The sequence below is a fragment of the Aythya marila genome (genome assembly GCF_965140915.1).
Source record: "Aythya marila genome assembly, chromosome: 2".
Classification (NCBI taxonomy): domain Eukaryota; kingdom Metazoa; phylum Chordata; class Aves; order Anseriformes; family Anatidae; genus Aythya; species Aythya marila.
This window is the reverse complement of record NC_139043.1, coordinates 104,803,553-104,818,785: the sequence shown is the minus strand read 5'-3', so window position 1 is coordinate 104,818,785 and position 15,233 is coordinate 104,803,553. Positions and strand designations below refer to the sequence as shown.

The following is a 15,233-nucleotide window of genomic DNA, read 5'->3' as shown; positions in this document are numbered from 1 at the left end:
AACAAAAAAATAGAAGAACTTCTGTAGATAATTTTTAACATGTAGAGATTTGTTGAGTATCTTTCCAAGCTATTTTGATAGATATGTTTCTAAATTATTTCGATAGCTGTATTTTTTCTAATATTATTTAGCATCTTCACTCAAGTGGCCCAATCTGTCTGGAGATTTTGAGTGCTTTTAAATACAATTTAATCCGTGGCTGTGTGTTGTATATAATTACCATATCAATCAAACACCTCCATTAACAGCAGAAAAAACACAACTTTGATTATTTCACCTAATGATCAAGCAAAGGCAGTTCCTCAGAGAGTGCAGTGAACTGACAATGGCATACAATAATTAAACAGGTAGAACTGTTCACAGTCACATGTACCTCTTATTCCGAATTAGGATAAGAGAGTGTTCTTGTCCATCACTGTACGTTCCATTAGCAGACTGAAGAATTACTTTTCTAGTACTTGTTCTATCTCCAGCATTAATATGCACTGCAAGATGACCATCAACCAGCATGATGGAAAAGAAGGGCTGTGGATTTAACCAGAAGATTATTTTTTTTAAATGCAACTCCATTTTCTGTCGCTCATTCAATGTGTTAATAGAACATAGTTTGGACAAATTTGCCTCCAACTTTGCTGTAAACAAATATTAACGAAACTCGAAGACTAGTAGGTATATATTGGTACCTCACAGAATGCAAAGCCTTCTAACAGGATACAAGAAAGTTGAACATTTCTCTGGTCACAATAAAAAAATCAGGTAAAAAAAATCAGGTTTCTGTTTGTATAGACACACATACCAGCTTAGAATAAGGAAATAGAGAGGGACCGGTATTCCTACTAACACTTCATCCTTGGATTCTAAGAGCTCCAAAACAGTCCACCAGGTATGAGTTCATTGTTCATCTCAAATGCTTCACTAACTGACTTCTGACTATCAGAAGTGGAAAGTAATACACAGTGTGTAGTTCATGTGCAATTTTTTTGTTCCAGAGGTATTCTGGATCTTTTCAACAAGTCTCTGCTAACTGATCACCTAGTTCCAACCACCCTGTCCTGGGCAGGGTTGCCACCCACTAGATCAGGTTGCCCAGGACCTCATCCAACCTGACCTTGAACACCTGCAGCCATGGGGCATCCACAGCTTCTCTGGGCAACCTGTGCCAGTATCTCATCACCCTCTGAGTGAAGAATTTCCTTCTGACCTCTAATCTAAATCTCCTTTCTTTTACTTTAAAAACATTCCCCCTTGTCCTATCATTCATTATCTGCCCAGGTAAAAAGTAACTCTCCATCTTTTTTACAAGCCCCATTAAAGTACTGAAAGGCTGCAATGAGGTCTTCCCAGAGCCATCTCTTCTTCAGGATGAACATCCCCAGCTATCTCCGCCATTCTTCATAGGAGGTGTTCCAGCCCTCTGATCCTCTGATCATCCCTGTGGCCCTCCTCTGGACCCGCTCTAACAGCCCCACATCCTTCTTGTGCTGGGGGCCCCACACCTGGATGAAGGGCTCCAAGTGGGGTCTCACAAGGGTGGAGCAGAGGAAGACAATCACCTCTCCTCGCCCCGCTGGCCACTCCTCTGATGATGCAGCCCAGGATGCAGTTGGTCTTCAAGTATGCACTGCTGGCTCATGTCAAGCCTTTCTTCCACTAGAAGCCCCAAGTACTTCTCTTCGGGGCTGTTCTCAGTGAGTTCTTCTCCCAGTCTGTGCTCATGCCTGGGATTGCCCTGACTCGGGTGCAGTACCTTGCACTTGGACTTGTTGAACTTCAGTTCAGTTCATGTGGGCCCACTTCTCTAACTTGTCCAGGTATCTTTGGATGGCATCCCTTCCTTCTGGTGTATCAGCTGCACCACTCAGCTTGGTGTCATATGCAATCTTACTGAGGGTGCACTTGATCCCACTGTCTATGTCGTTAAAGATAAAAATATTTAACACTTTCAGTCCCAAGACCGACTCCTGAGAGACACCACTCAACACTGGCACAGAGCTGTTGACTGCAACTCTCTGTATGCAGCCATACAGCCATCAGAAATATCTGATCAGATATTTATTTCTCATCTTTTGCAAATTACTTTCATACAAATTTGACGATATTTTAAAATACAAATGGTAAAAACAGAACCAAAAAACATATTTTTTTTCAGTACTTGCCAAATGTGCTTGTCTGCGTTGTCGCTTCTCCATTCTTCTACTGAGTCCAGCAAGGATGATGCCATTGCTGTTCTTTGTAGCAAAAGTTGCCATCAGTTCTGATTCTGGACTTAAAGACTTAGGTTCCAACTCAATATATCCATTGTTCAAGATGTTCACAGTACGAATAGGCTATTTTATGAGCAAGAGAAATAATTACTGGCTTTGTCCTGTTGTAGACCCCAGTGAGAAAAAATAATTTCACACATAGATTAATTAGCTTAGAATTTTTCCAGATCACACCATTTCAACTCACTATATTCTTTCACAAGCATTACTGTTCGTTGTTCAATAATATTAATTCAGATCACAAAACCCAAGGGTCTCCTACCTCCAATACACAGCCCTTTCTTACTCCATATGAATTTCTAAGCAAGTCAAAGGTTGAACGGGATATTTCCAGATTCTTGATGCATCCCACATACGTTCTACTATTCAGACCTTTTCTGAAAGACAAAAAGAGGCTTTTTTTCCAAGAAGTAGTACTTGGAATATTCTGGGATAAAATATTAAGCTCTTTTCAATATGAAAAAGAGAGAATCTGTTTTAAAGAATTCAGTCAGGCCAGTGTAGGCAAAAAGAGGGGTAATTTGGATTTTACCCTTAAACAGGGTGAAAAAGAGCCAGATAGCACTGTACCCAAATAGAAACCCGTAAGCGCGTAGTGCTGTGTTCACAGGTGAGCTCATTTTCCAAAACTTTCAGCTGAACCTTCAGCTGAAATTTGATGGCTCTTGTATGGGAGGGTAATTGTAGCTCTATACTACCAAGCAATTCAATTTCATTTCATTTCATTTCATTTCATAAGACTGGAGGACACTTAAGTCAGAGAAATCTAAGACTGTCCTGCCATAATCCCTTCCAGGCTCCTATGCCATTTAATATTAGCAAGACTGCAGCTGAGAGAAATAACTATACAGAGATAAATACTGCCCTAGAGTTTACCTTACTGTTGAGACAGTTCAATTAAGTTTTTCTTTTAGTCATATTTATCTTTTCAAAGTGAATCCATTGGAACAACTGTGGCTTTACAAGTTCAGCAGGGATGTACAATACAAAAAGTAAAAACTAGAGACCTGCATAAAACATACATGTATATTTGTAGTGATTTTTGTTGATCTGTTTACATTTAGTTCTCTTGTATTTGTTCAAACGTGAATTTTCAAAAGGTCAAAACTGAATTACAATTCCTTTGTGAAGTAGAACTTTTATCCCAAAGTGCAGTTTTGACCATAAATGCCAGCTGGAAAGCATGAGTCTCACAGATCAGAGTAGCATCACTGCAGGCACCGCTTGCTGCAGCAGGACACAAAGAGCAGGTGGCTGCTGTAGAAATCACCCACAGAGGGGAAAAATAGGTTGTCCCTGATCTGAACTGATCAGACATAGTAGTGAAAAGCACCATATTAAGAGTTAAAGGTGAAAGACAGATAGAAAGACAGATCTTCAGCAAGATGTCAGACTTCACTGATTTCCACTAATGTCAGTGGAATATCAGAGTTTAATGTCTTCCTCTCTGCTTATTCTTAGCAAAGGGGAAGAAGTTGGACCACACTTTACCTCACAGCCCTTGATCTCGGAAGCCCACCAATGAAGATTGGGTCCTTATCAGAGCGGTTCAGGTCTGAGGCAACCCCGGGAGATTCTCCTTGCTTGGTTTCTTTATAATTAAGGTTATATGCATCCATAACTGCCAGCATTCCTGAAAAGAAAAGATAGTAAAGATCTAGAGGAGGACACCAATACTGATTCTTCTATTTTGGCAATCTCGCTTCTAGTAAAGGAAAACGTATGCTTTTAGTCAAACTTGTATGAACAATCTTCTTATTTCTTGAGTGAGTCATTTATTGTACTTCCAGCTGTTCTTTTAATCTCATTCATTCTTCTCTGTCAAAATCAAATCTGGGGAAGTCTACAGGAAAATGCATATATGAGAATATGAACTATTAACACATATCATTTGTAATGCATTACTTCCATCATAATGCATTACGTCCCAAACACAGGCCCCAAAGCTCTGTTGTACGATTTACTAAGAAACTGCCCATCAGAAAACATGTTCCCCAATATACAGGCTTGGAAAAAGACCTCTTGTTTAAGGACTATTGATATGTTTTCTGGCAGCTTCTGCACTGCCTGCTCTTTATAAGATGTGCCAAATTAAGAATCAGATTTGCATTGTATTTCTGCTGTCTTATTTTAGCAAAGTAATATCGGAATGGCTGCTAAAGAATCTCTGCATTGGAAGTGTCCAGATTTGGTTGCAGTGATGTTCCCCTGCGGGGAACATTTGTATGTGTGCAGACACCTGTTTTTTCAGCCTGAAACCTACCTTGTTTCTTGTTCCGACTGAATGAAATTTTATACCAGGTTCCATTATTGTAACGATTTTCTGTTGTAAGAGCAAGAGGTCCTGAACCTAGATCAACAGTCAGTCTCACTTTGCCATCAACAAGCTCAAGGGACAAGAAATCTCTCTGGGAGAAAAAGAAAAGAAAAAATAAATAAATTAGTGGAAATAAAATCTTCCAAAAGGATGCATACTTGGCAGGTTTGGCCTGCTGTGTGAAGAAGGGTTAATATCTCTTGTACCTAGGCTATTTGTTGGGCAGAAGACATTTATCTTTGCTATATTTAGGAAATTTAAATTCTTTGTACTTCATCAGGATGTCTTTCCTTTGTTTTGTTGTTGTTCTTACTTAAATTAATCAGCAAGCTTGATTATTCAGCAGGCAGAAGTTTAAACAACAAATGTCACATTTGCTTTCTTATATTTTGATTGAAAGTAATTTGATTTGACTGTTATCATAAAGATCAAACAATAGTGTTCTTTCTGCAAGATGGAAAAAGCTTCTTCTCATCTATTTAGACCAACAGAAGCAAGAGTCTTTCTATATCATATTGAAACTGCCTCCCTGTACATTGTAAAATTTAAGTCACATATCATTGTGTAACACATTCAAGCAGTGAGTACATAAATCAAATGAATTATGTACTGCCTCTAGAACAATTTGCATCTAAACAAAGCTTTGTTCTCCTTCAGGAAAAGGAAAATCACCAAAGTACGTGGTAAACTGTATGACATAACAATGAAGGTCTAGACATGGGTCTAGGTTATGCTGCTCTTGGAGGATAGATTTTATTTAATTTATTTCAGTTTACTGAATTCAAATCTCATGGCTTTTATTTAATATTTCTATTCAATAATATATTTTCCTCTCCTCCTGCAAGCTCAATTCCAAAAGATTTTACATCCTGGCAAGATTTCTCCAATAGAGGAAAAAGAAAATAAAAACAAACAAACAACAACAACAAAAAAACACCACTAGTTCATCATCCCTACTTCTTCTTCTTGTCTTTAGTTAATTAACCATTATTTTTTCTCTCAGAATTAAAATGGATAATGGATGGATAATTCTTTTCATTGCTTAATCCTGGCCTTAGTATATATGAACATTTGCTCTGAAGAGTTATCTCTAGAGTTCTTGTCTCATGTTCATGTTCTCTTGTTCCTTTGTCTCATAATATCAATCACAGATGATAATATATACAAAGATAATAACTTGTTTTAACACAGATAAATTGAAGCGAGAAATTATCAAGTGATCTAAACACAAATTTTGATAGTTTAGGAATCCAAATCTTACAGTGCCATTTGAAGTAAGATATAGAAGAAGCCCATTAGGTGAAAAGGTGCTGAAAAATATTATTATCTGAGTCACTGTTGAGCGAAGAGCCTTCTCCACAACTGAGTATCCACTGCCATCAAAATGGAATGAAGTGTCTTCATCCTGTGGGCTATGGAAGTTGAGAAGAGAACTAAAATGTTAACTGAAGATTTGTGTTTTTCCAGTCATTTTTATATAAAATATAAGAAAAGTTAAATCAGTTGGTGCAGGCCCTAGGCAGTATGATTAGAAAGTGCAGAAAGAAGCTTGAATCTTGATGTTACAAATAACTAAAGGATTCCAGCCAAAGGCCACTTTCATTATAGAATCTCACAATGCATATTTTAGCCTCAGGGAAGGATATATAGAAGATAAAATAATTGCTACAACATACACCCTCTTACTTTAAACTTGTGATACATTTATCAAAATGATTTGCCTAAGAGCATTTACAATACATTTTCTATTAGCCTCTTTTTCTGTAATATAAGATTTTGTAAAAATATCTCATCCAATCAAACAGCACCCTCTGCTGTTTCTACACGAAATGTTCTGCAAAAGGGAAAACAATCTACTTTCTTTTCCATTCCTTAAACATAAAAATAGCACAGTCTGCAATCACCTTTCACCTGTGTCTGTCACACACAGGAATGGGTAGCAAGCTCAGTAGCTACAGTTTTGGACTTTTTCGTAAAAGTGCTTTACAGTGTGTCTGATGCTTGGAAAGAATAAATGTATCTTGCTACAAATTACTGAAAGACAAACATTCCAAAATATATTGATTTACTGACAGTCCCCAATCAGTGCACAAAACAGATCACAACCACAGAACTCTATTAAAAAAGTATTAATAAGTGATAAAATTATGCACAATTAAGTTATTTGACACCACTAGCACATTCAGATTAACATATTCAGAATTGTAAGTTAATGATCAATGAAGCACTGCAATTTGCCTGAGTTTGTTATTTTTGGCTGCAACAGAAATATATTTTCTACATGACTCTAAATTTATTTCAAAAGAGTAAGACAAAATACCTTCCAAAACACCCATTGCATGTGCCCTCTCTTTCCATGTAGTTCCAAAGACCAATAGATTTGCCATTCAGGGATGCTTCTCCCATGCACCCTTTAAAATGTGTCACCTTAACAGCAGGTGATTTCTGTAAGAGAAATATTTTATGAATACAATTAATGCTAAGTATTCTGAAATTTATAAAGCCAAATTTCTGCTTGCTTATTTTTCTTGAACTCTAAAATTTTAATTATATTTAAGTCATAATAAAAGAACATGGCTTAGCATAACTATTAACAATTACCATTTAAATCATAATAGATTAGATTTGCAGCAAGTAAAAAAGTGAGATAACTATGTCCTTGACCTACTCACATTTCTCATTGCATGAACAATGGCAACCCAAAAGAAGCCATGGAAGAGCAAACCAAAAAAAAGGAGTTCAACATGTAATATCTATGCGTTATACATGCACACAGAGCCTATCTTGGTGAACAATTTATGCTGAATTTTCCAGGCAAAACTAAGTTCAGAATACTGAAGAACTTCCTTACAGCATCTTTGCTTTAGGTTCAAAGTACCTGGCATTTCTTGATGAAATAACCAACTCATGTGATTATTGCTAAGTTAAAGGTGTATCTCAAACATCACAAAAATAACATATAACAGAATACTGATTTCAGAATTGAACCTTGATTTGCCCCCCAAGTCCTCCGATAAACATCAGTGTTGATTTGTTAACATCTAGTATGCTGGCTATCCCAGGAGAGGTTGCAGATTTAGATGAAGACTTCTGATTGGAGTTCATTTCCTCTATGCTGAGTGTACCTGTTTTTCCAAACCTGCCAATTCAAAAATAATAATAAGCAGTTTTAGAAAACACCAAGCTTAATCAGCACATGCTATCAACTTCTCTCTTTAAGGATAAGAAGTATCTTGTCATTAGAAAACTCAGCAGATGTTTTGTGTGGTTTCTGGTGAGTTCATTCACTAAGTAGATGGACATTTCTATAATACAGCAATCAAATTTAAAAAACAAAACAAAAAATCCTTATCTCAGTTTCCACCAAACTTATTTCTGATTGTCTTTTTAGACCTCCAATAATAATGCCATTCACACTTTAACTACCTGGTTGCGTGTATTCTGTGCCATTTGTTGTTGTCAATTTGAAGATCAGGGTATTCCACTCTTGTTGATCCAGAGCCCAAATCCCAAAGAAGAGCTACCTTACCGCGTCGCATCTCTACTGCAAGGAAGTCTGTCTGAAAAACAGCAGTGCTTATTTTAAATACTTCATATTGAGCATGCTGTTTCTATTCTATATATTTAATTTTAACATGTAACATTGAGAAAATTTTTCCAGATTCATGTCCGCACATCCTTAGAGTTTACTTTTAGTGAAATCAAGCCCAGTGAAAGAAAAACCTTTAATGAAACAAAGAAACTCAGCTTACAGACAAGCAGTTGAGTCTTTTTTTAAATAAAGACTTGATAAAGACGTGATATTGTTTACATACACATACAAATACGAACTTCTTTCTGAGTATATGTAAAGTGACGAACCAGTCTATGAAAAAGTATTATCATATGATAGTGTGCCACAATGAAGTAACAGCTGTGCATTTATTAGAATGGGAGAGGGAAGGAAGAGAAAGGCAACATGACACTAAGCTGTCATGCTCCTTTTCAACCAGGTAGATGTGCTGTGCTCATGAGGGCCAAATTCAGTCCTCTCTGTGATAACAAAATGCCTGATGTACTTCAGCATACTATGAAAACATCACACAGAGTGTCACACTCTGTGAGGTTAATACACAGAATGGGAAAAGGTGGAGATTCATGACACGGACAAGAAGCAATGCTAACAAATCAAGTGCTTTTATTCTCTGCCTTTGAGGATCTCCATGGAATCAGTCAAAGGCATAAAAATATTTCCACCCTTAGAGACCACTTTTGTCTGCAAGCAGTCACATTTGGGTTCTTAGTTTGAATTCAAGTAGGAAAAAACTATATATATGGCCATTTAAAGTATTTGATTAATATCACCTCTGATGAATGTACATCAGAAACTTACCTTTCCATTGCTACCCAGGTAGAAAAGGAGGTTATCTGGTTCAGCAGTTTTCACATTAAGGGTCAGAGTGTTGTAATTTGTAGATGAAATCTGGGGTTGGTAGGCACGAATGCAATCTCTGTCTGCTGACACCGCAACTTTAATCTGTGGGGAAAAGAGGAAATGGAATCCAAACAATCTTCAGTGTACACAGCATATATTTCTGAAATATGTACTTAGCTTCTGACCAACCAATAAAAGCAATTTGTTGAGATACTTTCATGTGACTTTAGTATTGCTACTGGGGTTAGATCTTATCAGTCTCCTAGGTATCGCTAAAAAAAGAGATTCCCAGATAGAGAAGAAAGGAAAGTGTCGTAATTCACTCATCCAGTTATGAGATTTGAAGCCAATAGATCAAACTATTCAAATACCTCAGAAAATAACAATAAATCTTTGGTCAAAAGCTCATATATCAAAAAAAAAAAAAAAAGCCAATTTAGTGATTTCAGAAAATAAAGATACAGAAATTCTCAAAGAAATTCTCAAAGAATTTCTGTGTTAAACATGAAAGTGAAGCCAGTTAAGTCTGCAGTGATGGTACTTACAGATGCTGCCTGCTTGCGGGCTTGGCTGATGAGCTCTTTAATTTCAGACAAATTTCTGCTGAGGTTCTCTTCTAGTATTTTCAGAGGTTTCAGCTTATTAAGTAAAAGACTTGCTTGTGCTTTGACCTCTTTAACTTGTTTTTCAGCTGTGATTGCTGGCAAAATGTAAATGAAACGTTGAAGCAGGTTGAAAGAGAAATGCTAAAATATTTAATTGCTAAAATAGTTAACTTATTTCTGACCATTTTGTTTTCAGCAATGTTAAATATCAGTAAGGAATGTGCATACTTAAAGGCATCCTATGAGACTCCTCTAGAGGTCTTTTAAAAAGTTAGCCCAATTTTATTGAACTGGGATGAAACTTTCAGTCCATCAGACATATTTAATGCCCATTAAACTTTAATATTAGTACTGTTTCTGCAAGCAGTGACATTTCTACAGAGTAATGAAGCAGCAAACTTACCAACTTTTGATGAATCAGTTATAAGTTCACTAGTTTTCCTCAATGTGTCATTAACTCGGGACAATGTAGACGAAGTATTCAGGAGCTTTTGATTGAAGTCCCCAAAGTGGCTTAAACCCACCACGGTGCTGGTGTTTGCAGACACAGCCAGCTCTTTCACCTCAAGCACATATTTCCTTGTACCTGAAAGACAGTGGCAGTTCACAGATTAAAAAATAAAACCACAGCTTTCATAAATACTTGAGAGCAATAAATGCCTGGCCTGCTTCATAACAACACAGTTATAGCCATAATCAAAACATTAGAAATGCTGTCAGTTACAGGCTTTTTATAGTAAGAGTTATATTTTTATCTTTGTTTACTTCAGGTTTTAAGAGGAGCTCCAAACCAAGACCTATTGATACTTAATTTTGCGTAGCTATTGAATGCCCCGTGTCTTACAGAGTGAGAACTTTACCTCCTGTGAAACTGGAGGGCCAGAGTAGGCTGGTGCAAACTCCTCTTGCCCAGTTAGTAAGGTGGAAAATGGCCATGACTATGGCCCTGAACTAAAAACATGGTAGATGCTCCCATGCTGGTGATATAGATATGGATATAGCTATACATGTAAATGTCTGCTCATACACATATACGCACATATATAATACTGTATTCCTCAAATATATATACATAATAGACTATACTGCAATTTCAATTAAGTCTAGTCACTTTAGATTTTCAAGTTTTTTGATAAAAAGATTGATTAAACCAAGTTTGAATTCTGGGGTAAAAAAGAAGTTTCATTTTTTGTGACCAGCTCTGAAAACAATGTAGACAGAGAATGATGTGACGGAGAACTTCATTCTGTCTGTTCCAACAGGGAGGTTATCTGAATACATCAAGGTCACAGCTTTTAAGTTCCTTGAACAAATGCTGGCACCCCAAGTCACTAGTCTGAAACTCACTTTTTGCATCCTGCAGAAAGCTGGCAAGGCAGAAGGCCTATTACACCCTTTGTTTTTGGATATGAGCACTTATAAAGTGAGCATACTGCTCCAATTATCAGCCTGCCCCTTACAGTCCCTGTGCAAGGAATAGAGGGAAGATGCTGCAACTGGCACAAAAGGCCTGATTTAGGTCTGCAGGGATCCTTCTTACCACTACCCTAGGCAGAGGGCAATACAATCATTAATCTCTGTCCAGATAAAAACCAGAAAACTTCAAGAAATAAAACAACAAATTAAAATCAAACATCATTAAGCTATGAGTTAAGGAGGGCTGTTCCATGATTTTAATGATGCTTTCATTTTTAACGTGTACCTTAATGTCAGATAGCATCCTGCAATTAATGTCCAGTGTAACATCGTCACTAATATCACTCCTTAGTGTGAGTTAAGAGCCTGAGCAATAAAAAGGGTATTTTAAAGCTCTGGACTTAGTGTTCTAATCTGGAGATACAGTAAAACCCAACAACCCATGCACTCCTTTAGGAGTGTTAATTTACCTTAAAAAAAAATAAAAAATAAAAGTTGGTAAAGTATTTCAGACCCTCCTCTTCACAACATGAAAGACATTTTCTTTACTAGCTTCAGTGAAGCTCTAGGACTCCTCTTTATCCAAAATAATGACTTTTTTTTAAAAAAATGGATTTTTTGGTTTTGCTTTGGAAAAACACCAAAAGAACATTTCATTGGCTAAATGAATTCAGCTTTTACAACTAGAAAATATTTAGATGCACATGATAAGATGGGTAGCAGAGAAGAAATGATTTTGAAACAAGATATCAAAAGAAAGCAAAACATCACGTCATATAACGTTTCTCTCCATGTGGGATCAAATATTCTAGGACTTCATTCTCTTCTCATACTAGTGTAATTCCATTGCTTTCAGATCCCCTCCTGATTTACCACAGTGTGAAATGGGAATCAGACTACAGACCCTGTATAATAACCAAATTATGTTTTATGGTTACTAAAAATGGAAAATATTCCTTGTAAGGCAGGAAGCTAAATGAGTCTCCAGTCTAGTTTGTTGCTAGGTTTCTCCCATCAGATGATAGGCAGGATTTTATTATGATTGTACTGGACTGTTCTGTAACAAGAAGAATGTCAATACCGATTTCACTTACCATTAGGCAATGCTTTTAGTGTCATCAGGGAATCATTAAGCTGGTTGACAATTTTAATAGCACTTTCATGAATCTTTTCTACCTTTTTGTTCAATCCATTCAATTCAAATACAAGGCCTGTTGGAAAAAATAATTGTGATTTTTCTGTGCATAAACAAATACCATACAGTCCACACAAAACCAACATACAAAGATAATAAGCATTTGGCTATTTAATCAAATAAAACTTTGTTTTCCTCAACAGAAAGAGTGTTTTAAAAACATTAACCTAAAATTAATGCAGTATGTCCAAATAAACTCCTGTGGGCGCTGTTCCATGCAAAGCTATCCTTTTTGGACAATTCCATTGGACTGAAATGGTAGAAACATAGTCAGGGAGAAAGCTATAAATTATAATGTTTCCAAGATGGCAAACCCTTATAATTTTTATGATGTTCTTGACTGTTTTTTTTTTGATATATGACAGTAGAAACTGAAAGGAGGAGTGTCTTTCTTTTTTCTTGTTTGTGAGTTGTTCGCAGAATCCTTTCACTAATAATGAAAATATGTAGATCAGAATGAACAACAAAGTGTGCATTCTGTCCATCCAAATTACAAAAAAATTATACATTTCTAAAAGCCATTGATACTCAAAGCAAAGACCTTTTTACAGTTACTGTTTTTCTTTGTGAAACATGCATCTTCTAACCAGTTTTGTCCACAGCTTCCATAGGGCCAGATGCTGCTCCTAAACAGTCGTGTTCAAAATGGTTTTGAACTTCTGTGGTGCAAACTAAAAAGCTTTGCTGATCTTTCTGGAGTAACAACAAGCTAAAAGGATTTTGGAATTTATAGCAGGATGCTGAGCCAAAAGGCACTTTTTACAGACAAAAAAAATATTCATCTTGTTATTGTATTTCAACTGTGTAAAAGGATCAAGAAAAACAATATTATTTAGATATATTGTCCTACATACTTGTATGTAATCCATGATCTATTAGATCAAATTGGATGAATGCATTTCTTCAAGAATTACATTTGTCCTTCAACTACTGCACAGACCCTAATGACTTAATTCATAGCATTCGGAAAAACAGTGATTTAAAGAAAGTATTACTTTGAATGCTTTATGAAATGAGATATAGTAAAGGTTAATTTTAAAGTGTTTACTTAACTACGTTCTTACCAAAAAAGTAAAACAATACTTGAATCCTGAACACAAAAATAATCTCAGTTGTATAAAAATTCATATGCAATGTTGTAACTTACCTTATGTTCGTTTAAAAACATAAGATAAAATAAATCCATCACAAGCAGGATACAGAAAAAGAAATAGAACCAGAAATGTGAAATCTAAAGAACTGACCATTACTTTTTTTCTTCAGATTTTTTGCTTCATTTTGAAATTTGGAGCTAAGCAGTAGAGCTTCTTTTCCAAGAAGACTGAGAGACTCCTCTGGCTAAGGAAGAAAGAAAAATAATAGAAATCAGTCCAATTGAAAACATTTAAGTATCTTTGGATGTCTACTGCAAGTTACTGATTATTCTCACTATTTAGGTGACATTCTATTTATTATTTTATAAAGCATAAATAAAAACAATCCAAGCTGTAACCTTTTGTCCGTGAGTGTGACGCAATAATCTCTTTGTGGGTCACTTAAAAAAAAAAAAAAAAAAAAAAAAAGATTGAAACAAAAACTATTAAATTCTAGTTTGAACAGTGCTACTGATTCATTGTTGCCTTTTGGAACATCAGTAATTTTAGTACCAGTTCTAAGTCAAAATTTTCAGCACTGAGCCCTTTAAGTGAAATATTTGAAAATTCCAGTCTTTAAAGTGTTCTTTTAACCCATTTCTCCATCTAGAAAATCTTGAAAAATACTCATGTTGTGTGAAGTTTTAATAAGACAGACTAATATAAAATAACAAACAAGCTCACAAAGCAATTACATTTTGATCACTATCACATTATATGCATTATATGCATTTGTTATGTTTGCAGGAATAATATGCATGACACATGTAAAATGTAGCTCGTTCTTTCCTTGGGTTTACAATCGTGAAACATGCAAAGAGATAAAAGGGGAAAAACAGAACAATATGAAAATAATAATAACTGGTCAGGATTTACTAATCTACTGTTTTAATAACAACCTGATATTTTTGCAAGGCAGAGGAATGACAGATAGGACAAAAATATGAAATGTCCTCAACTAGGCAAAGCAACTGTGGTTGGGAATATCCAGATACAAGTGGAATAGGGATAGGTCAAGCAAGAAGGTGGCTAAATAATTCTGAAAGAGAAAGGGAGCACCAGAGGACTGTCAACTTAAATCCTACAGGTATGTATGTTAGATGACTGATGATAAACACACAGAACAAAATTTAGTCCAGCTAACCATGCGTTAGATGTAAAAATCACAGTAAAAATAGTACTTTGGCAAAGAGGAAAGCAAGGTAAACAGAACTGAAATCTGGTACCATTACCACCTTGGAGAATAGATTCAGGATGGAGTATACTCTAGCCAGCAGAAAAGGCTGCCATCATCAAAAAGACCCAGATTCCAGCAAGTGCAAGAAACAAGAAGCAATACTCCAAAATGGTAGGGAAGTTAATTAAGATACTAGTATCAGTACTTACCAGATCCAACGGGCCATTCACAACTCTAGATGCATCATCTGCCAGACTCTCTGTTCTTTCAATCACACTTTTAACATTGGAGTGGGTGTAGACAGCAGCAGTTGCATTCAGAGTCACGTTCCTTATTTTAGAGAGGCCACTAAACAGGAGATTAACAAATAATTCTCTTTTTATGAATCAAGCAACATAAACAACAAGTTCTATGTCTTCATTTACAACATGCACATCTTTCTAGAATACTCTAAAGTAAAGATGTACTCTAAAAATTGAATGTACCCAAAAGTGACACAAGGGCTTTCATTACAGTTAATTATTTTGAACCAAAAAATCAGTTCCAAATCACCTGAAAACCTAATGCTATTCATTTTATATTTTATTCCTTGTTGTTTATGGTGAGTTTTTCCATTTATAAAGCCACTTAGGCATAGACATTTTACATGAAGAACAAACAAATCACATTGCCTAAACATAACATAACAGAAACACATTCCTAGCTGGAACTC

The 15,233-nt window shown here is 35.9% G+C and overlaps 1 protein-coding gene across 2 annotated transcripts in view; it reads right to left on the bottom strand.

Annotated features, from left to right (window-relative positions):
- Nucleotides 1–15,233, bottom strand: part of LAMA1 (laminin subunit alpha 1) — a 103,226-nt gene that overhangs the window by 11,722 nt on the left and 76,271 nt on the right. For both annotated transcript variants that reach the window (XM_082754441.1, XM_082754440.1), the window contains 15 exons: nucleotides 14,731–14,869; nucleotides 13,456–13,549; nucleotides 12,111–12,227; nucleotides 10,004–10,186; nucleotides 9,541–9,695; nucleotides 8,954–9,097; nucleotides 8,008–8,141; nucleotides 7,570–7,720; nucleotides 6,902–7,026; nucleotides 5,843–5,993; nucleotides 4,528–4,672; nucleotides 3,756–3,897; nucleotides 2,527–2,641; nucleotides 2,157–2,327; nucleotides 374–525 (listed from right to left, as the gene is read on the bottom strand). In XM_082754441.1, coding sequence (XP_082610567.1) covers nucleotides 374–525; nucleotides 2,157–2,327; nucleotides 2,527–2,641; nucleotides 3,756–3,897; nucleotides 4,528–4,672; nucleotides 5,843–5,993; nucleotides 6,902–7,026; nucleotides 7,570–7,720; nucleotides 8,008–8,141; nucleotides 8,954–9,097; nucleotides 9,541–9,695; nucleotides 10,004–10,186; nucleotides 12,111–12,227; nucleotides 13,456–13,549; nucleotides 14,731–14,869 — 2,118 coding nt within the window. The remainder of the gene's footprint in view (nucleotides 1–373; nucleotides 526–2,156; nucleotides 2,328–2,526; nucleotides 2,642–3,755; nucleotides 3,898–4,527; nucleotides 4,673–5,842; nucleotides 5,994–6,901; nucleotides 7,027–7,569; nucleotides 7,721–8,007; nucleotides 8,142–8,953; nucleotides 9,098–9,540; nucleotides 9,696–10,003; nucleotides 10,187–12,110; nucleotides 12,228–13,455; nucleotides 13,550–14,730; nucleotides 14,870–15,233) is intronic.